General features: G+C 35.2%; 1 protein-coding gene across 1 annotated transcript in view; it reads right to left on the bottom strand.

The window, feature by feature from the left end:
* Trhde (thyrotropin-releasing hormone degrading enzyme) overlaps window positions 1-24421 on the bottom strand; it is a 372401-nt gene that overhangs the window by 167503 nt on the left and 180477 nt on the right. Inside the window, exons 5-6 of the mRNA XM_013018686.1 lie at window positions 7228-7382; window positions 4186-4299 (exon numbers count right to left, since the gene is read on the bottom strand). Coding sequence (XP_012874140.1) covers window positions 4186-4299; window positions 7228-7382 — 269 coding nt within the window. The remainder of the gene's footprint in view (window positions 1-4185; window positions 4300-7227; window positions 7383-24421) is intronic.

The following is a 24421-nucleotide window of genomic DNA, read 5'->3' as shown; positions in this document are numbered from 1 at the left end:
CCCCCCCACCTTACATCATAATTCTCTGTAAAGACATTCTATCTATAAAATGATAAATTTGGTTTCACACACACACACAACATTTATTTTATGTAGTGTTGCTAATATCAAAAAGTAATTGTTTCTGTCCTGGAAACTGGCTCTGAAAACACATACTCACATATAAATAAATCTAAGTTGTGTGTGTGTGTGTGTGTGTGTGTGTGTGTGTGTGTGTGTGTGTGTATAACAACTAATCAAAGCAAGTACATCAGCTTAAATCAGAGGAAGAGCTTTCTAACAATATCATGTTTAATTCAGTTCTTCCTTATAGGTGTTCCATGGAAGGAAGCATGTATTAGTAATCTCCTAGCAAATTGAAATTACATTTCAGTGTTTGAGACCTAGTGTCTGTAAATGAGAAAGGCACTGTTTTTGAGATTAGAGGCAAGAGAGGTCAACTTTCTGAATTTCTCTGCTCCTGGCATGAGCTTGACTTCTCATCTTTCCTTTTTAGTTTCAGTCATAGAGAGGCCCAAGCCATGCACTCACAGGCAGGGGGCTGTGCATCACACACCTATGCAGCTGCTGCTGAAGCTATCTTCATTCTTACTCCAGGTATTTCTTTCTCTCTTTGCTGATGTCATTATGAAAAATGGGGCTGATACAGTCACTCAGCTTTCTCCCGTATTTATGTGGTTAACTTTTTCTTAACAATTCATATGCAAAAAAGATATTAATAATTTATAGTGGACAATTTGTTTATAGAATTTCTTACAGGTTTCATAAAGTCAGTATGTTGAGGTATTCCACTGAATGCAAGGAAAGCTGCTAAAAAACAAAAACCACTGAAGAACAGGAAATCTTGGTAATTTTTATAATTCGAGCAGAAAGAGACAAGAGTCCTCCCTATTTAGAAATTAATGGTGATGGGTACGTTGTCATTTCTTAGTGATAACAATTATCCTTCTGTGTGACTGATCATTCATTTATTAGTTTTTAGATCTATACTTAATTCAAATCATTATATTTTAACCACATAAGGTATTCTGTTTTGTATCTGTACAGATCCGCAGGCTTGAACTTGTGGTCTGAGCACTGTCCCTGAGCTTGTATGCTCAACGCTAGTGCTCTACCACCTGGGACACAGATTCGCTCTGGCCTTTCTGGTAGTTAATTGGAGTTAAGAATCTGAGATGGTGTCATTCTTCCATATGGAAGCATATGCCACATTTTCTAGTATTGTTACCCCCTCCTTCATTTTTCCCCTAACATCCTTTCCCTCACCACCTCCCCAACTCCCCAACTCTTCCCTCCTCCTCCCCAAGTTGTAAAGTTTGTTTGCAACATAGTGTCTTGTACATCTCTTTGTTACAATAGGTCAACCTATATCCTTGTTTTAGCATTTTGTTATTTCCCTTCCCCTCCCCAAGTTAGAAAAATGTATATACAAGACGAAGGGCACCAGAATCAAATATAGTGAAAACAGGGATTATACCATGGGGAAAGAACATACAATAGAAAAAAATTCAAAAAAAAAAGCGACAAAGATAAAACCTGTGTTCCATATTTTCTTGATTCATTCATCTACTGAGGGGCATCTGGGTTGGTTCCATATCTTAGCTATGGTGAATAATGCTGGGATAAACATCGTTGTGCTGGTAGCTTTAGTATGGCCTTGTCTGTGCATTTGGGTAAATGCCCAAAAGTGGGATTGCTGGATCATAGGGGAGCTCTATGTGGAGTCTTTTGAGGAACCTCTATACTGCTTTCCAAAGTGGTTGAACAAGTTTACACTCCCACCAACAATAAAGTAGGGTTGTACTTTGGCCACATCCCCTCCAGCATCTGTTGTTATTAGATCTCTTGAATATTGCCATTCTAATTGGGGTGAGGTGGAATCTCAATATTGTTTTGATTTGCATTTCTTTTATGGCTAGAGAAGTTGAGCATTTCTTCATGTGTCTATTGGACATTCTTATTTCCTTTTCAGAGAAAGTCTCTCTTTAAGTCTTGAGCCCATTTATTAATCAGGCAGTTGTTTCTTTGAGGATTTGTTGTTGGGGGAGTTAATTTTTTTTAAGTTCGAAGTATATTTTAAATATGAGACTCTTGTCCGTTGTATGGCTAGTGAAGATCTTTTCCCAATCCGTGGGCTTTCTATTGATCTTGCTAGCTATGTCCATGCAGACACTCTGCAGTTTCATGCAATCCCATTTGTTGAAACTTTCTTTGATTTGTCGTGTTTCTAGGTCTTTATTAAGAAAAGTTCGGCCTGTGCCGAGAAGCCCTAGAGTTTCTCCTATTCCTTCAAGTAATGTTTTCAGGGTGTCTGCTTTTCCTTCAAGGTCTTTGATCCATTTGGAGTTGATTCTGGTGCAGGGTGGTCAGAAAGAGCGACACCACCCCATTTGTTAGGAAATGGAAAGACTTGGAAAAAATAATATCAAGTGAAATAAGCCAGACCCAAAGAAACTAGGTCCCATGGTTTCCCTTATTTGCAATAACTAGTATATGTTGAGGATAATTTTACCTGCTTGTCTGTCTGTATATCTGAACATATAAAATGATGCTAAGCAAAATGAACCCCAAGATAGGAACACAAGAGGTTTTATCTTTGTCGCTGTTGTTTTTAATGTACTATATGATTTTTTTGTTTCTTTTGTATGTTCTTTCCACACGGTACAATCCCTGTTTTCACTATATTTGATTCCGGTGCCCTTCATCTTTTTTTTTTAATTTTTTTAAATTTTTTTGAACACACTGTACAGAGGGGTTACAATTACATGGGCAGGTTAATGCATACATTTCTTATCAAGCATTGCAGCCTCCTCCTTTGTCCCTTCATCTTGTATATACATTTTTCTAACTTGGGAAGGGGAAGGGAAATAACAAAATGCTGAAACAGGATACAAGTTGACCCATTGTAACAAAGAGATGTACAAGACACTATGTTGCAAACAAACTTTACATCTTGGGAGGAGGAGGGAGGAGTTGAGGAGTTGGGAGGTGGTGAGGGAAGGGATGTTAGGGGAAAAAACAAAAAATGGGAGTAACAATGCTAGATAGGAAATGTACTCATTACCTTACTCATGTAACTGTAACCCCACTGTACAGTATCTTTACACCGAGATTCATATACACATATATATATGTATGTATGTATGTATGTATGTATGTATGTATGTATGTATGTATATACATGCAGACTGGCTTGGAACCAGATCTAAAGACTCCTGAGTTGCTAAGATTATAAGCAAGAGCGCTCAGAGCCCAACTCACATGAGATTTTTATACATCTAGTATACATTCTGTATTTAGGTGAAGAACACAAATCACAGTCATATTAGATCAGATACCTTTGTAAAAATATTTTGCAGAAAAGCTATGTTCATAAGTCAAATAATAAAATAATGAAAAGAATATGAAACTCATTCCATGTACTCTTATACTAAGTTAAGCACTTTGAAACTGAAGATACATGACTATCCTTAAAACTATCAAAATCTAGGTTTCCCAGAAAGGAATTCTTAAAGAAAAAAAAGACTATCAAAATCTGTCAATTTTCACTCCATGTATAATTCTGTTGATTACTTTTTGATCTAACATGTAATTTTTGTAATGATGAATATAAAGGATTTCATTACAAGTAACTGGATGAGCTAAAAAATACTTACCTGTATGTGAAATGTCATTTGTAATAAGAACATCTATTAATATTGAGACATAATGAAATAATAAATCAGTAATAATCCACAGCATAATGAAAATTTTAATGTGGGTTCAAAGTCATCTAAAATCAAAAGATACTTTTGGAAATATTTCTGTAACCTTAAGGTTTTAAGTTACACATTTATGAGATCCTTCACATAGTATTGTGTGGTATTGGTGGTTTTTCTTCGAAGTTTTATAAAAGCATTTTAATTCATTTTGACATCCTAATGAATTGCAAATGAGTTTTTGAAATTGCACATATATAGATGAATGAGAGTTGAAATACATAAAATATGGACAAACTTCATGTACATAATTAAGATATATTAATATGGTATTATTGCTATAATAAGTTAACATTTTCTTTACCCAACAAGAATCAGTTGAATTTATGGTAGAGAACTGATAGGATGATTTATGGATAATCTCACATTTCATGCTCAGATCAGTGTTCTACTGAGATTCCAAAGGATTAGAGAAAGGTGAACTTACCATGTTCCAGCCAGGGTAGAGGTAGTCTGTACCCACAAATTCAAAGTAGTGAGCAAAACCTTCCTTCAACCACACATCTTCCCACCAAACAGGAGTCACAAGGTCACCAAACCACTGTAGTAACAAAAGAAATGGCCATCAGATGAAATCCCATTTATCTCACACCAAGTTTACCTAAAATGTATTACATAATAATTACCATAGCTGGAGGTCAATCCTCAATGGATTTTGTGATCTCAAAATGTGTTGTGGTAAGACTGCATTGCTTTATTTGACTATTTATTTACTTATATTTTATAAATGCATTCAGGGAAGAACAAAAAAGAATTCTTCATAACGAAAGAACTCAAGAGGGAAGAAAATAGATGACAACTATTTTCAAATATTTGAAGATCTATTATATAGAAAAAGAAAAGGCTTGCTTCTTGTGACCCTACAATAGGGAACAACTTGGGAATACTGAATGTAAATTAGAACTGGTAAATGGCTGATGAAAGTGTAAGAAAGTCTCTGAGTGATTAAAGTAGCCTGATATGGGAAATGATGTCTTGAGAGGCAGTGAATGACTCATCACTAAAGGTCTTAGAACCATTGTCCCCAAGTGGCAGAGCAACTCAGAGGATTCCTTGATTGGCCTCACTGAAAGCTTCAATGGTCCTCAAAAATTGACTCTCCAGGATAGATCGACCAAAAAGCAATTCTGTCTCTCAGATTATTTCGTGATATATAATGTTGAATTTTTTTTGGAGGGGGGGGTCTGGTCGTGGGGCCTCAACTCTGGGCCTGGGTGCTGTCCCTCAGCTCTTCAGCTCAAGGCTGGCGCTCTACCACTTGAGCCACAGTGCCACTTCCGGCATTTTTTCTGCTTATGTGGTGCTGAGGAATTGAACCCAGGGCCTCAGGCATGCAAGGCAAGCGCTCTACCACTGAGCCACCTTCCCAGCCCTAATGTTGAAATTTTAATGGGTGTTTTGGTTATAAAAAGCTGCATTACTCTGGAACTCTTGTTTATTTTAGGAAAAGTTAAAAGAATTCTTTCCTTTTTATTTCATAAAAGAATACATTACAAGCTAGGAACTATCTTAAACATTTGAGATTCAGTGATAAAGAATTGGATTATGTCCCTTCTCATACAGGTGATAATTTATTGTGGAAGTGGGAAATATGAGATGAAGAAAGAGATTAATAAAGCAAAATAAATATGAATGACACTTTGGGGAAAAACAAAAGAGGGGGGTAACAATGCGCGACAGGAAATGTACTCATTATCTTACTCAGGGAACTGTAACCCCTCTGTATAAAACCTTGGGCAAGAGGTTTCCAGGCAGATGCAAATAAACTGTAAAAACTCTAGGTGGGAATGAGCTCTCCAAGAAATGAAAGATCTGTGAGACTAGCATATATAGGAACAGGATGGAGCAAGGACAAGAAAGGCCTTAAAGGCAGATGAGTACCAGATGAAAAACAGCTTTCACAGTAACAATAAAGAGCTCACTCCTAAGTATTTCAATATTAACAATAAAATATCACTCCTTCCAGGAATCTCTAGCCATGTTGATGACAACTAAAGCTTTATTGTCACTTGTTTAATTTTTTCAGCCAAAAATTAATAACTAACAACCCTGTGCTTAGACTTGCAACAGCAAACAGGTGGGAAAGGAAAGCAATGCCAAAATTAACATGACAGTGATAGTGACAATTATTCCTAGTTTCTCCTGTCTTCTGATCTATTACTTCATAGTAAGAAATCTACTACCACTAAGATTTTATAAGCAATTAACTCATAATATTAAACAATACAGAACAAGAAAAAAACAGTCTCTGAACAATTACAGCATTATCAGTGTGCCTTCACTCCAACAGAAAGGTACATCTAACTTGCTGCTTATAGAAATATTCAGAGGAGTTTGATTTTTGCATCTGATTTGTTAGGCTTAATGGAAGTCACGCTCTTTAGCCAGAAGAGAAGCCCAAGTTTTATCTGTAATTGATCATTCGATTTTCTAAAGTAAGAAACACATCTCATCTGGTCAACATGACAGATATAAACATTCTACAAGTTCACTGCAAAAGGCTGACATTTAGGTAAATGCTCACATAGCTTGAACCAATCCATCATTAAGTCAGATTCATGTATTAGCATTTAACAGTTCACATTTTTTTCACTGACAAAATTATCCATATCATTCTTTCTTTGGTCTTTCTAGCTTTTAAAAAATTCTTTAGGTTTACAATATTAAAAATCATGCTGTATTACAGTGAAATTTTGGTGGTTTTCAGTTAAAAACCATGCATATTTACTAGGAATCAGGAAAGGTATTCCTTTCTATTAATAAGCACATCTATTTTAAGTGTGTGTTTTGCCACTAAAATCAAGATTTAGATTAGAAGTGAAACTAAATTTCTCTAATACCTTCCACTCATTTTAAGAAAGTGCATAAAATCAAAATGAAATTAATTTTATCTCAGCTTCACTACAAAGCTGACTAATTTACATATGAATTTCTAAACATGCCAAGGAAAAAAATAACAATCATTTGAGAACAAAGAATTTATGGCTGAGTTAGTAAAAGGCTTCCTAAGTGTCTACGGCATGGGAAAAGGGGAATAACAAATTGATTTGGGCAAAAGCAAATTTTGACACGTACACAAAACTCAGCTGCGTCTTGAGACATTACACTAAATCATGGCCATCATGACACTTACCATAGACACACACTAACAATCACCAGGAAGAGGGGCGGGGGAACCAGATAGGAAAGAAAACAGCAACCAGATGAGGCTCCAAAGGTGTGGCTGGGCAGTGGAAATGTCAGTCATTTCCCAGTTCATGTAAGCTGAATGACATTTGTTTCCCAATAAGATCTGTTTATGTGTTTGTGTTTGTGGTAAATAAAAGTGTTTGTGGGAAATAAAAGTACGCCATGCTTGGTATAAAACTTAATAGGGAGAGTAATAATTCATCTCTTCTAATTGAGGGATCTGAAATCATTCTAGAGAGTTGGTATATGATACTTACACCTGATCCTTTTATTCTCATACCTGGTGACATATCTCATGAACAATGACCATGGTGACATCCAGCAAATAAGAAATAGATGAAACACTGGGATCCAGCAGTATTCTTTGCTCCACAAAAATACTTAGTCCCCAGTTCTCCATAGCAGCATACGGATGCTTAGGCACAGCTAAAAGATCTAGAAACAGAATAAAACAGTTCCATAGGCTTTAACACGCACGCACACACACACACCAGATTCTAAAGTTTCATCACCTAAATAAGTCCAGAAACCTAATGAAAAAGGATGCTTAGCTTGTTTTTAGTAGTTTTTTGGCATGTAACATCAACAATCTGCCATTTCTGCATGACGGCAGAAATACAGACTAGCACTAGAAATATTGCTAAAACCCACTCACTTCAGTTCACATTCTGGCCCAGTACTACCAGTGGCTGCAAGTATGGGCATCCTGACTGAAGGGACTCCATCCTGATCAGCTTCAGAAAGTGGAGGAAGCAAGCGTAGGAGGAGCCCCTAGAGCCCACTCAATGCAGTAAATATTATATCCTTAATTTTATCTCAATATTTTCCAAAAGAAATCACTTTATACAGTTTTTAAATATGGCATAATCTTTCATTGCTATGTTCTAGTGTATTTTCCCAGTCCAATTAAAAATAAAATGGTCCACGTAAATGCAGCTTACAGAGAAGGCTGTGACAGTGGCTATAGTGACACTGTAGAGTGAGGGACTTTAGAGAAGCCCTGGACTCTGCTAAGTATGTGACATCTGTAAATCACTTAATTTGTTTTTCTTCTTACTTTTCCAGAGCTGAAGACCGAACTCAGGGCCTAGCAATTGTGAGGCAAGTACACTTTCACTGAGCTAACTCCCCAACCCCAGAACAAATTTGAATTATTTTTGTTTGTTTATGGGGTATCAAGGAATCCAACTCAGGGGCTCATGCATGCTAGGCAAGAACTCTACTGCTAAGTCACCTTCTTAGCCTTTCACTTAATTTCTTGAGACCCCAATTCCCTCACCTATACAGTAGAGTTATTGCCCTTATTTCTAAAATGCCTTGTAACCTCAAAATTCTATGATTAGGTAATTCTAAAATTTGTGTTCATATTAACTCTACTTGTGGTGACACACACACACTAAAGTTCCTGCTTTGATAGACTCCATCTACTCCAGACACATAGCAATGATGAATAAAATATCAAAAAAAGAAAAGTAAAATTTTTTTTAAATTCCAGGCTCAAAACATAAAACAAACCCCAAATCTCTGCCTGGACCAGAAATGGCACAGAAATGCAAAGTGGCAATAGTATGCAAAGCCACAGGCCTGCTGGGTTCTGGCTCCAGAAGCAACTGGGAACTGGCTCTGACAGGACCCACTAAAGCCAAGAGAACTAAAGCCAAGCTGACTGCCTGATACCCAGGGTGGAGGTAGGGCAGACATGCTCATAAGAAGCCCAAAATAGCTCCTGCTCATTGCTTCCAGGGAAAGCTAGCAAGTGACCTGGGAGGGATTTGAATCCTGTAGCCTGGCTCCAGAGCCTCTGCCCTTAATCCTTGTATCACAGCCTCTGACCCAGTGCTTCCACATCTCAATAAAAGTCCTGGAGCACCGCCCTCCAATCCCACACATAAATCATGTAAGAATGTTCATTTTGATATTGTTTGTAAAAGGAATGTGAAACAGCTTTCAGCAAGATAATGGAAACAGAAACAATGGAAGAGTTGTATAAAGAAATGCTAGACACCAAGCAAAGTAAGTGACCTCACCTCAAGATTATAACACAAATAATATCCCTGTGGAAAATTTGAGAAATGTAATATTGAGGAAAGAACCATACATTACTCTAAAAAAAAGCAGAATAATACCATGTGCCACAGATATAGAGTAAGGATGAAACAATATGCAAACACACAAAGCAATGATAAAAGATCAAAGCCAGGATCATGATTCCTTCAGGGAAGAAAGGAAAAGCAAAAGATGAGGGAGATTCTCAAATAATTTAGTATGAATGCCTATAATATTTATGTTTTCAAGTTGGTTATGGATACTTCGGTACAAAAGGAAAGTATTGTTGATTCATTTATATGTACAATAAATAGTCCACAATGAATAAAACAATAAGATAATCAATAGTGTAAAACCTTATTGTATATGGTTGATTTTTATTTATCTTCAACAAATATCATCTTAACATAGATGATTATACTTTATATTCAGAATGAAGGCATGACATTTATAATACACTCAAAAAAATAAAATTAGAGTAAATAAATAAAGGATAAAAAGTGACATGAGGGAGGGAAAACAATCAGAGGATATTGGAAAAGTTGCATTTGAGGAGGACTCCAAACAGATACATACAATTTCAACAAACAGACAGAGGTCACTACTATGTGTCACCTTTGTCTGTCACCAGTGGATGGCCACATTTGGAGGAACACATGAACACTTGAACAAGGATTTGGAAGCAAGCCTGTGGCCAAGCAGAGACTCTTATATATTCTCTAGTCCTCCAACAGCTGAGTTAAGTCAGATCAAGCCACACACTTAGTTCAAATGGCTGATAGAGAAGACTTCAAACATAAGAACCAGAGCTAGGAGTTTGGAATAAAAAAGAAAGATGAACCTAGGGGGCAAATTTTAAACAGCAAAAACCTAGACTAGCAGAATAAAAACAGTTATGGTGAGAGAGCATTTGCTGGGTGGTGCCAAAGGTAGCAGGCATTGATGACTTAAGTGAAGAACTGGTTTCCTGCTGATATCCAGAAGGATCAAGTCACAAAAGTCAAGTCTGTGTAATGAGGTTAGAGATCAAGCAAGCAAGCACTTTTCAGCAGATGCAGCCAGATTCAGATCAAGTGAGTGAAGAAGAGAATAAAACACATCAGAGCCTGTAACATGGGGTAGCTTTTTAGATAGACATACTTTAAAATAGGAAACCATATTTGTAGATATCAAAAGATAAGGAAAATGTTATAACTGTAGGTTATAATACTGAAGATACAATTATTTTGAAACAAAGACTTAGATTACACTATTGAATAACGCATGTTTGTTTTGTCTAATTTTAAAGATGATGTACAAAGGGGTTACAGTTACATAAGTCAAGTAGTGAGTACATTTCTAATAGGTTTATTGCAAAGTACTGGAGAATTTGGTCAAATCACCATAGAGAAATATTTCTGCTGTGCTTCTATGTATAATAACATAGGAAATCTCAGGTGATAGCTTTATAATCTAAGAGTAACCTACCAAATATACATCCACATAAAAAGCTTTTAAGCCAATGCTGTTAGATTAACTTCTAATAAATAAGAACTGGGAACAATCCAAATGTCTAGCAAAAAGCAAATAGATGTAAGTGTTATATCCATACAAAAAATACTACTTACCAGCAACAAGAAATAAATTATCAAACAAGCTACAATGTGGGTGATTCTCAAATTGTTACACTTGGGAGTTTAAAAAAATTAACAGAATATGGTAATCATAATTTGTAGAAATCTCAGAAAATACAAATTAATCTGTGGTGTCTGAAAGCAGATAAGTGGCTTCCTTGGAAGAGGTATAGGAGGAGTTACAACCCAATAATAAGAAAGCCTTGGATATTTTCCTTATGAAGGATATGTTTATGTGTGTATGTTAGAACTTCAATTCTACATTGCACATATGAACAACACATTATATGTCATTATATCAATGAAGTGTTAAAAAATCTAGGCTCATAACAGACATACTCGCTTCCTTATTTGAAACAAATAAAATTTATTTGTCATAAGTTAAATTATTTTATTCTTAAAAAATATAGTCAGGTGCCAGTGGCTCATATCTGTAATCCTAGCTGCTCAGGAGGCTGAGATATGAGGATTGTGAGTTCAAAGCGAGCCCAGGCAGAAAAGTCCCTGTGAGAATCTTAATCTCCAATTAACCACTCAAAAACCTGAAGTACCACGGTGGTTCAGAGAGATAGAATGCTAACCTTGAACTCTTTTGCTCAAAGACAACACTCAGGCCCTGAGTTCAATAAAGTAATAACCAACAATAAAGTAATAACCCAAAGAGACTATATCCATTAGAATTGGCACCTATAATTTTTTAATATACCTTCAGAAGGTGCTGGTGGCTTATGCCTGCATTCCTATCTGCTCAGGAGGCTGAGATCTGGAAGACTGTGGTGAGTAGAAAGTCTCCAAAATAACCAGATTTAAAAAAAAAACAAAAACAAAATAAAAACAGTAAGCTATACTCAACTCTAGGCATTCACACACAGACAGACTAAAGGAGGATACTAGTAGGTGAGGAATGACCCAAAGGTGTCATTCTCCATATAAAACACTATTCATTTAAACAAATTCTAGAAAATAGAAACAGGTGTTATTTATGTTGGTGGTTGTGGTGATGGTGTGTGTTAGGTTGTTTGTTTTTGTTTCCTTTTCTTTTTCTGCTTCTTAGGAGGAGCAAAAAGGGGGTGGTAGAAAAAGAGGGAGAAGGTTGCAATCATGGTATTCAGTGTACACTAAATGGAAAATGAACGGTGCAACTTGTGGGCAGGTAATGGGTGACATTGTCCACAAAAAAATGTACACATTACCTAGATTGTAAAATGGTAACCCCTCTGTACAACACATAAATAATAATAAAGTTATATTTAAGAAAAAACAGCATTGGGAGCATGGCTGAAGAGGTAGAATGCTAGCTAAACAAACAAGCCAAACAAAGCAAGAGACCCTGAGTTTAAACCTTAATCCCACCACAGCAATCAAAAGTCAGAACTAAGAAAACTCTAATGATTCAGAATCTAATTTACTAAGAATTTCAAAGAAAATTCTAGATAAACTTATTGGTAGTAGTATACTTCTAAATAATTACTACAGCCAAAAACAAACAAACAAAAAGTACCTCTCAACAGGAAAAGCATACATAAAACTTGTGAATGTGATAACATAAATTCTATTACCTGCTCCCACCTGCTCTCAGTGCACTACAATTTTTCTACTATCTAGCTATAAATAACTGAAATCACAGTATCTCCAGACATTTCTCACTCTTCATCTTTTCTGGTGTTGTTGACAATTGCCATAGTCTTGATTAGTGCATATACAAACTAGATACATGCTGTTTTTCCGCTATTTCCCCAATTAACCCTTATGATTCTGTTTCCTTGATATTTTCATTTGCACATGATTCTCTGACTCTTGAAAATCAAAACCCCCAGACTTTCCACCTGCAGTTTCTATGGATTTTTCATTTTTTTCATGACTAGGGTTTAAACATACCCAAAATTCACATTTTAAAAACAATCTCCATTTTGAAGTTGGGCACAATAGCTCAGGAGACAGAAATCATGAAGATTGCACTTTGAGACCTACTAGGGCAAAAAAAAAGTTAAAGAAATCTCATCTCAATCAATAAACTGTTTGTGGTGGGTCAAGCCTATGATCTCAGCTGTGGTAGAAGTATCACAGACCTAGAAAAAACATAAAATCTTACCTGAAAAACAAAAATTAAATATGAAAAGGGATGGAGCAAGGCTTCCACAGAAAGAATACTTAACAAGAAAGCCCAAGACACTGAGTTCAAATCTCAGAACACCTTCCAAATAAATTTTTAAACAAAATCTTCATTGTGCTGATCTGAGGTGGTAGAGCATTTCAGGAAATGATTGCATCATACAGATTCTGTCTTCATGAGTAGATTAGTACCTTGTAAAAGGCCTTCACAGAACTTTACTCAGTCTGTCCCAATATTTTTGTTTTGTTTATGAGGTAGGTGGCCTAGGCTTGATTAAATTCCCTGTGGAATCAAATGCATTGCAGGTTGTCTCAAGTTAAAAAAAAAAAGAATTCTTGTCTTTGAATGAAGATGAAGTTTATGTTAATTTGTTGAATCAGGGAATCTGGTTTCTGAACTGAAATTTTACTGTTTAAAGCAGTAGAGGAACTATGTAAGAATGAAACAAATAATCACAGAACATGCTTGCCCTTATTATCATTTAGGAACCTACATGAAACTTAAGGAAATCACAGCCACAAATTAAAAAAAAAAGATTTTGTCTAGGTCAGGACTAACACTTGCACAGAACTCTAACAAGGCTCATTTTTATTTATGTTTAAGTAAAAAAAATTAGCCTGGTATTAGTAGCCCAAACTTGGAATTTTAACTACTCAGGAGGCTGAGATCTGAGAATCATGGTTCAAAGCCAGTCTACAAGGAAGTCTGTGAGAATCAATCCTCAAACAGCAGAAGGGGAGCTGTGGCTCAAGTAATAAAGCTCTAGTATTGAGAAAAGAACACAATCAGGAACAGTGAACACAGGCCCTGATTTCAAGCTTCAGGACTAGCACACACTACACACACACACACACACACACACACACACACACACACACACTCCTTCTTTCTTTTAGTGCATATTGTGAAGATTTTTACTCATGAACAGGTTAAATTCTGAATGACTGTTTTCATGTTCACTTGCTAAAGAAAAGTCTAAAATATGCTATTCTTGGATGCATTCCCAAAAACTATGAGTCACTTCTTCAAAGTTTTAAAGCAAAATATATTTTTCTTTGGGTGGGCCTTCTATTTGAGCATCTTTCATTCAAAAAAGACTAGTTTAAGCTCCACATTTTGGCCTATAACAGAATTTTCATCAGCTATGCTTGTACTCACAAGCTTAGCTTTTTAGTTCTCAAACTTTAGTGTTCTCCAGAATTAGTATGAGTCCATACATAATATGCAGTCAATGTTTTGCTGATGCTCCTTTCACATACTCAAAAGATTGTTTTTTTTTATTTCTGCAATCACTTTTCCTCAACACTCTCTGATTACTGCCAATTGCAAAAACGGAATGCATTTTATGTATTGCTTGATTTTCTTTTCCTCTGAAAAAAAAATTTCTATGCCACAGAACTTTTCCATATCTACAAGAAACATTTGTCACTTTCTTCGACATTTAATTTTAAAAACTACCCCTACTTTAATTCCCATCCAATTATGTGTTACATAGTATACTTCCTTTATTTTACATATAGCATGCTCAAAACTCATAATCATTTCTTTGATGGATATGGTTAGGCACAAACTTAGAAGACACACCAAATGACCCTTTTCTGCTATTGACAATCCAAGTTGAATGATTCTTGTTATATAACAAAGATTTTCCAAGATAAGTATGGAAATGCAGATTGAATAGAAGTATATCCAAATTAAGGTTCCAAAAACAATGTATTTTTGTTTACCCCCCCCCAAATAAATACTACTACTTAATATAGGCCAAACTGATTTGCATACTTAAAACATAAACCTTGAACAAGAAGACATAAACGTGCACAGTGCCCTAAAAACAGTAGGAAATGCAAACACATGAAATGCCCATTCATTATTGACACATATAAAGGCAATGATACTTTATAGAACATGTGCTATGACAAGCACATAGCATAATACATGTAGCATAGAGGAGCAATAAAAAGAACTCACTGCTACAACTTCATGAAACATCAGTCAGATCTCTGCCCTTCATTTTCCTCACCTACAAGATGGAGATATACCTACTTCCTAACATTTTGCAGGATTTATGTGAGAACTCTTGTTGAAAAACAATTCTCAAGCATCTTTCACATTTCTATATTGTTCCTTATTCCATACTTCCTGTTTAAGGATGGTTATATAGCAAAAACAGAGATATGTCCTCCCCAAAGCCAAAGAGCAGGCACCTGTACTACCACTTATAAAGAAACCAGGTGTCTTTGGTTCAGAGAATTGAAATTTAAGGCAGAAGAGAGATTAAAATAATGAGATTTCTTAGCCTCAGAATCACTCACCTGGGTTGTCACCAATATTATACTGTGTTTTACTTAGTGGTTTGGCCTCAGGGAACTGGTAAAGAAATGAAGACACTCTGGCTACTATTATATGTAGAATAATAAAGTCTTTAATTTCTAATCCAGGAGTCTCATGTCTTCTGCAATTGTTCAGGAAAGAAGGTTAGGGTGACTGGTTCAGATTGCAATAGATGAAGGCAAAGTCTCCATAATTCTTAATGATTTCACACATTCAATGTGCCTAGAACTCTGCCTAGGTTTGTAGCATAAGAAAAATTTATTGTTTTAAGAAACTGATTGTATGTTGACATTTTATATGTTTAGTAAGAGCTAATGGTTATAATCAACATGTCTATGTTTTATTATTTTTATCATAATTAATAATTCATATTACTGTCTAGAAGTCCCTAATACTGACATAAGAAGGTTAAAAAAGTCCTACAGAAAGTCAATTATGACATCTGTTATTAGGAAATAGGTGGGAATCAATGTATATGTGAGATTAAGAACAACAGAAGTTGAGGGGGAAAATTAAGAAGTTTGAAAAAGAAGTTTTAGGAATTCCAAGGTTTTATTAAAATATCAATCTCATGAGTCATAGCCAGGGATAAATGAGATGAGTTACTAGATATTCCCTGTTGTCACTGTACTGGATTTTGGTACCCTGCATCTTGTATATACATTTGCCTAATTTGAGGAGGGGAAGGGGAATAATAAAATGCTGAAACAAGGACACAAGATGACCCATTGCAACAATGATACTGGAAATTAACTTTATGATATTGGAAATTAACTTTATAACTACAGGGGGGAAGGGAAAGAGGAGTGAGAGATGTGGTGGAGGGAAGGGATAATGGGAGAACAGCTAGAGAAGGTGTAACAATGCTCAACCAAAAATGTACTCATTGCCTTACTCACATAACTGTAACCACTCTGTACAGCATCTTTATAATAAAATAAAATAAAAAACATATTCAATAAATAATATCAGATAATTTTCCAAAAAATAATAAAGAAAAGTCCATACAAATACAGGAGGCTTTTAGAACACCCAACAGACTGGATCAAAAGATAATTTCCCACCATATTTTATGGTTAAAACACTAAGTACAAAGAACAAAGAATACTGAACATTGTAAGAGGAAAAGTCATATAACTTGCATTAGAAAAAACCATCTGAATAACAGTAGAATTCTTAAAAGGAGGGAGAACTTGATCTGAAAGTTAACAACTGCCAATGTTGAATTCTCTACCAATAAATCTTTCATTCATGACTGTAGGACAAATAAAACATCCCATGGTAAAAAAAAAAAAAAAAAACTAAAACAATTTGTGATTGGTAAACCAACACTACAGAAGATACTCAAAAGAATTCTTCACACAGAAAGTAAAAAGAAACATGAACCCCAAATTAGTGGGTTGCATAAGCAAAAGAGCAGGGTAGAAATCTATTAACATTTCAAAAATGGCAGGGATTATTGCATGCATACCATTCAATTTTAACATTCAACGCCAATTATCTCAATTCCCCAACTCCCCCCCCCCAAAGCATATAATGGTGAGTTAGAGTAAAAGGGAAAACCTAACCACTTTATTTCTACTTAAAAAAATACATCTTACTAACAAAAATGAACATTGACATGGGGTAAAAGTTTTGAAAAAGAACTCTCAAATGAAATGGATCCTAAAAGCAGGTAACAGTAGCTATATTCATATCTAATACTGTAAACATCAAATCAAACTTACTCAGAAAAGACAGAACTCACTTCATATTAATAAACAATTCATCGTGTGAATAATTGTGTACAAACCTTGTTGCACTCAACTTTGTCACCTACTACTGAAATAAAATACTTAGATTTTTGACAACTATTATGAAAATAAAACACTTAGAGCTCAACACAATGATAGCATAATACTTCAATAGCCCACTCTGACAAATGGCTAGGTCATCAAGGCAATAACTCAACAAAGAACCTTCATATTTAAATGACATTGGGTAGTTGTTTGAAACTACAGATAGCACTGAACTTTGTGCTATCTCTCCAATACATGAATACCAGTGATAAAGTTTAATTTGTAAGAGATTAACAGCAATATCTAATTATAAAATAAAAGAGTAACAAAGAAATGTGATGTCTGATTATTAGTCTTTGACTTGTGATGATATATTATTTTATACCTATGGAATGATATGAGACAAAATGAATGAAGTAGACAATGGACTACTATGTATAAGTGCCATGTATACACCAGCATCCTCATTTCACAGTCAATATGGCTGATAACCTAGACAGCTGCTAAGAGACTAATGGAATTTCTCACCTAATACTTTTGAAGCCTAGATGACTTTAGGTATTTTAAATTACCAGGATGAAACAATTAAAGAGACTATTAGAATCCTCTGCTAGAGGCATGCATTAATCTCTCTTATTTTTTCTTGTTTTGCCAGTCCTGGGCCTTGACAGAGCCTGGGTGTTGTCCTTAAGCTCCTTTTGCTCAAGACAAGTACTCTACCACTTGAGCTACAGCAGCACTTTTTGTTTTTTGGTGTTTTTTTTTCTGTGACTTTGGAGATAAGAGTCTCATAGACTTTTCTGCCCAGGCTGGCTTCATACTGCCTTCCTCAGATTTCAGCCTTCTGAATAGCTAGGACTACAGGCATGAGCCACCAGTGCCCAGCTAATCTATTTTTAATGAGGGCAATGCTAGAGAGAAACCATCCTACAGGATAGAACTTAGACATATCTCTTGTTTCAAAAGTCTCAGATCCCTCACAGTGGTTTTAGTGGTTTGGGTAAATCTAAAATCTTTTAACTGAAATTCACATATGTAGCAGAAGGGAGTTGAATGACAGACCTGTTTATAAATGAGAATTCTTAACCTGAAATGTCAGTAAATGCATTTCCAAATCCATATGCACTTCAGGTGGTATTAGTACAAAGAACTGGCTTTCAAGGAAATTATTTAGGTTTGGTAGAGTGGAAACAAAGATCCATTGCTCCTTAAAGCCAATTTTTCTTAACATAAACTACTCATAGTACACACAATGTTCATCTAAAAGAAAATATGAACATATTTCAAAGAAAATAATGATAGTAGTTTACTCTAAAACTTTACAGCATTAATTTTTAGCAAATTCAAATACTTGTTGCATTCCCTGAGGAGAAGAAGGTGGTAAATTACTAATATCCTGTGGCTACTTGTTTTTTTTAATCACTTGCTGCATGATAAAATATTACCTGATACTAACTAGTGTCTCAACAATGAATAGATTTTCAAAGTGATATTAATAAAAACAGAAAATCCTAAAATTCTTTGTGAATTTTAAAGCTTCCTAGGGAAATTTCTATTAGTGTGGGGTGATAATAGCATAAGGGAAGAAAAATGAGTTTAAGATAGAGGTATAGTGATAAAAGTAGAAAACATGGTAACATTGTTACTTTACTAAAATTAAAGCTAATGTGCCATTAGTAGAACTAGCATAGAACCTTATCAATTATGCTCTTAGCCTGACTAATTTTAAAAGACTTTATCTTCTTGTACTCCAATCCTATAGATTTACCATTTTAAATGGCATCAAGTCGATCCATGTCATGAAGAAAAATGAATGTCATGTCCCAGTCAGACTGAATTATGTATCAGCTGGGAGGCATTGAACAAAATATGTACAATGTCTTTCATTATTGAAGGAACTTGATGCTTTGTTATAAATATCTTCTCGAGAGTATAAAGTAACTGTGACTTTTCCAAATTTTTACCCAGAAGGTTTCTCTGAGATTCTAGTCAACGCTTTTATTCAAAGCCCATTACTACTGCTCCACATATTCTCGACTTCAATTTATATTAGACCAAGAAATGAAACAAAAAAAGAACTAATGACTTCTTCATGTTTCAGTATCTAATGTGTATCACGAAGTGATACTCCTAAAGCAAATTTTATAGGAAGCCAAGTATCTTGTTCCCATAAAAGGGAAATGCTAAGAGAAGGGTATTTTTTTTACTCATCATAAAATGTTCTTCCTAATGTAAATACTCTGGGAATTGGCATGATGGAAAATTGCCAGTAGCTGTTTTCCTAACACCATAGTTAATAGAGCATGAAAGTTCTATAGCTTGAAAGGACACATAACTGATCACAGTACACTTGCAGCAGGGAGACTACCATAAGGAAAATGATAACACCCTTCTCATTACGTGTTTTCTCTTGTGTTCCTAAAACACTATGCAAATTCCATGTACTTGGGATCTGTTTAAACACTTATCACCCCTAATGCAAACACAATATGAAGTAGTACACTAAAATTCAGAGGTCCAAGAGAATGAAAGCATCTGTTGATGTTTTGCTATAGTGTTTGGGCTACCCTTCCAGGAAGGCTAGGAAATGCTTCAAAATATGTGTGATACTCTGAGTGCTAACTAACTTGTATCTACCTCTCTGGAGATTACATCCATATGAACATACAGCTATACAACACAGCAACATTCCAGTTAGGAACAAGTTGAACAGATGACCAATGGTCCTCTATGATTATATTATGTAGAAACACTGCAGCCAATTTAATTTATTAAAGCTCACCTTAGGATATTATAATGGTAACATCACTTAATAACACATTTCTCAGAATGTAGCCTATCATTAAATGACATATGACTGCAATAAATATATTTTCCATACATATATGTAATGTGTGTAATGTATCTAGGTATAAATATTTATATAATATCCATGCTATATACATCTATTTTGTCTATATGTTATTATATAGTGCATCATATTACTTATATACACACTGAGATACATGCACAGGGTGTGTGTGTATGTAAAAGAGCGAGAGAGATGAGAGATGTGAAATTGAATTCAATTGAATTTCAGCAAATTAGTTGAATTTTGAGTCTATAACTCTAAGTTTATAATATATATAAACTGTACGTTTATATATACTAGTAATAGCTATTAGCTTTCAAAAGTCTTTCAGGAGCTCTCTAAATGGACTGTACAAATACTACATTTATTTTAATTTTTACAACTCTGCTACCCTAGTTGTTTTGCTTCTGACTTATTGATCTCTGCTGATTGTAAAATCATGTCCATTTGTGAGGGCTTATATAGGTTTTCATGCATAGTGTATCTTCTAGACGCAATACTTCCAAAGTACTTAGTTTTTTAGCATATATTTTAATTGCTGCTATTTTATTGTGCTATAAAAATGTCATACTATACATGCCATTTTGATAAAGTCAAAAATTAGCCAAGAAACTTCAAATTATTTTCCATGCTAATGTTCAACTGAAAAAATTTAGCATTTGTTGATGGGTGTGTGAAACAATACTTCTTAAGTTTCTAAATTTGAGAGCACCATTAAATTTAATGCCTGATTAAATAATCACATACACATGTACAGAGAGACAGACAGACAGACAGACATAGAGTTCTCATTTTTTATCCTGATCTTGGAATGGATATGTAAAAGAATATTGTGTTCAGTAAATCAAGAGGAGCCCTCAATGTCTGAAGTTTAAAATAAAGGAAGAGAAAAGTTGGGGGAGAAGCAAATCAGTACTGAACAATAATATGAAATAGCTTAAGGCTTTTGTTTGTTTGTTTTTAGTTAAGTAGTAAAGGACCATGAAAAAATAGGGAGAAAAATGTTACAGTAGCCTTCTTACCCCAGAGTATGGTCTGTGAATGAGCAGTATCAGCATTGCCCAATAATTATTAGAAATACAGACTTTCAGAACCAGTTCATCTATTGGCTCAAAAGATGAACTTGAACAAGATCTTCTAAGTCTGACAATGGCTGACCTACAGCTAACCTTCTATAATGGGATGTGTCCTCTGTGGGATATGTAGGCACATTGGTAAAGATGGGAGAAAACTAGTTGGGTTTTCATCTATTACGATGAAAAATAGATGAGGCTTCCCCAATATTCACCATAAAAGCTAATACCAATACTTTGTCTGGATCTACATGTCAGCCTAGGATCTTGGATGGAGAAGAGCCATTCCATAGATAGGAGGAGAGCACTACCATTCACAGTAGTTCACTATCAAGAGCTAGAGCATCTACAAGGACCTGAGTGCTGACATGGATGGATTTATGGACTGTATTGCATAACTTAAATCAACACCAAATAAGTAGGTAGCTATAAAAGAATGCTATAGTTGTGCATATTTATAATCCCAGTTTCTCAAAGCAAAAAGAAAGAAATGGAAATATAGTTTAAGTGTTAGAGTGTCAGGCTTGAGTAAAAATCCTAAGCCAGAGTTCAAGGCCTTGGCCAGGTGCTGATACCTCTCACCTATAATCATAGCTACACAGGCGGATAAGATATAAGGACTGCAGCTCAAAGCCAGCCCAGGCAGGAAAGTCTGTGAGACTCTTATCTTCCATTGATCACCAAAGGAGCAGAAAAGTTCATAATATGGATATTATGAATGTGCTTAAAGGACACCAAGTGAAATAAACAGCCACAGAAAGCCAAAGGACATCAATCTCCGAGGTCTATGGAATCTAAAAATAAATAAACTCAAAAGAACTCATAGAATGGTAATTATTAGGGTCTGAGGTAGGGTAAGGGTTGCAGAGAGCTTAGTCAAAGGAAACAAGAGGAATAACTTCAACCAATCTACTGTGCAAGCTGGTGTTGTGCTTTGGAAAATTGCTAAGATAGTGTGATCTAAGCATTCTCATTCACAAAAAGTTAAATGTGTGAGATAATACACATTCATTAGCTATGTTAGTCATTGCAAGATGTAGACATGTCAAAATAACATGGTCTACATCACAACATATATATATATATATATATATATATATATATATATATATACATATACATATACATATACATATATATATGTTCCAAAAATCACTTCTTTTGGTGGGATAGAACTCTAAGTAAAAGATGATGACATGCTCACTAAGGACTTGATCACCATATTACTTATGTAAATGAGTGGGAATGAATAGAATCATGGCATTCCATCAACCAAATTATGAATCCAGGGGACCGTGAAGGAGAAACTAAGGAAGGAAAAGAAAGATGTAAGATAAAAGAGGAAAACAGTGCTCTATTACAAACAGAACAGAATATTTTTAAATTGTTACTCTCCAAGGTCTATATTTTGCCAGCAATGAAGAAAATAACAACAGAAGTTTCCTCTCAGAACACAAAGTATGCAGTCATTAAATCCTTTCAAGTAGTTAAAGGTGGCTTCAGAATCTGTATTTGCAATCTCTGCTCCCTACTGTATCCTCATCTATTTTTATGCTGATGAAAAAACTCAATTAACACCTAAACAATAAGTCTAAAATAGCAGGGATTAGCATCCAGAGATTGTCCCTGCCTTTGTCTGTCCTTACACTGTTTTGTCGACTATTTTAAAAAGATTTTTGAAGAAAAAAACTATAAAGGCAGTGTCTGAAATGCTGGGGGGTGGAGGAGAGCCTGAATTTTCAGATCACAGGAACTTCTGCTAGTACCAAGAAAAACTTGAAATAAATAATGTTTTCAGGTTTGTTATGGACTAACACTGTTGACTTCTACAAATGCTTAGTCTCCTTACAGAAAAACCAAGACAGAGAGAACTTGCTCTAAATTCCTCCACATAAGTAACAATGAAACCAAGTAAAAATTTAATTAGAACTCCATTTTCAATATCATTTTGTTAGCTATTGAAATCCTGCATTTTTAATATGGCATATTATCTGGTGTTAATGAAAAACTTCAAAATATGCTCCTCACACACAAACACCCCTTAATAAGAATTAGTGAGCTTTAACACATGGAACTGGAGAGATTTAAAACACAGAGGAAAAGAAGAAACTGGATCAGACATGAAGCATGCTCTCTTGACATTCTCAAATTAAGAAAATATATATGGCACAGCACTGACTGCCACAATATACAAATGTTTCATTTCCACTCTGACTGCATATAACAGCAGGTGGTAAAGTGGCATTACGAGCCAGTCACTTACACTCCATGCCCAAAGGCAAAGGATCCATTCTATTTGCAGATTAAGCTTAAGTTATTCTCTTGCCTTTCCTATATATAGAAGAAGAAGAAATTTCCATTACCTCCAAAGGCAAACAAAATGACTTTTTTTTCTTTCTTTCCTTTTTGTCTTTGGTAAATTGCTTTCTATAATGCTGTAGTTCAAATCATTGGGCTCACCTTAATAGTACTTTGCATACTAAAATGCTTTAAGATGCTGTTATTTCATGACTATGTCAGAGCCCAGAACATGGTTCATAATTGATACAAGTTTTTAAAATGTGTCTACAATAGCCAAATTAATTAGGTCTTATTATCTGGCCTTAAAATGATTTTTACTTGACCACTACAGCAATATATTAGCTAGCAATATGTTAACTAATTAGTACAGTTATTAGAGTAACTAATATTAATGTTCAACACTGATACTAAACAAAAACAGTGCTTATTAGCCTTACTTGGTATATTTTTTTCAGATAATATTCATTTGTCTTATCATAATTCACAATGGCTTTTTATTATTAACCAAAAATGTATTTAGTGTTAGTCCAAATATAGCTGCTTTGTGACTCAGCTACAGTCAAGCTTCACTCAAGGTACTATAACTTTATCTTCCAGAAAATGGTCCTATTAAATATATAAAACTATTATGCTACAAGTCCTTCTAGAGTTCTGCAATGCACAATTTAATCTAGTAGCTTGTGTCAAGAGAACTAACAAGAAATGTTTCCTAATCTAGGAAGCACCAAAGTTGAAGGCACTTTATACAAGTGCAGATAGTAAGACAGACTCTCAAAATAACAACTAGACTTGTGAAGAGTTGGTTTATCAAACACCATATTTTTATCAAAAGACCCAGTGATCATTAAGAATATGATGGAGAATCAGCTTCTTTTTGGCTTGATAGAGAATAGAGCAAAAACAAGTGGACTTAACTCCTAAGCATTACAGTTATAAACTTTTCTGACAAGTGAGCTTTCAGCCAAGGGGCCAAGAAAATCTCTGAAGACAAGGACTCTCATTGTGCTGTGGGTTAGAATCAATTGAGAAGCTTGTAGAAATACTGATGCCTGGGTCCCACTCCAGATCAGTTCTTTAGAAGTCTCAAAGGGGTGGGGTTTGAACATCAATCTTTCATGAAAGTTCTCCAAATGTTTTCTAGAGCTCGAGGAGGGTTTTCAAATGTCAACCTCAGGTGATTTTAGAAAGTGTATTTCTCTCCAAGAAGGAACACGATGGTATCTTTCAAATATGAGTGTGCATCAGAATCTCCAGAAGGAATTTATAAAACAGATTGGTGGATGTAAGGTCCGCCCCTGGATGGCAAGCAGACTCCACCCTCCTCGCAGCAAAGTCTCCACCCAGTACCTGCGTTACCTAGGCAACTGG

Source organism: Dipodomys ordii, unplaced genomic scaffold (assembly GCF_000151885.1).
Source record: "Dipodomys ordii isolate 6190 unplaced genomic scaffold, Dord_2.0 Scaffold3, whole genome shotgun sequence".
Taxonomy (NCBI): Eukaryota; Metazoa; Chordata; class Mammalia; order Rodentia; family Heteromyidae; genus Dipodomys; species Dipodomys ordii.
This window is presented reverse-complemented; position numbering and strand designations above follow the sequence as displayed.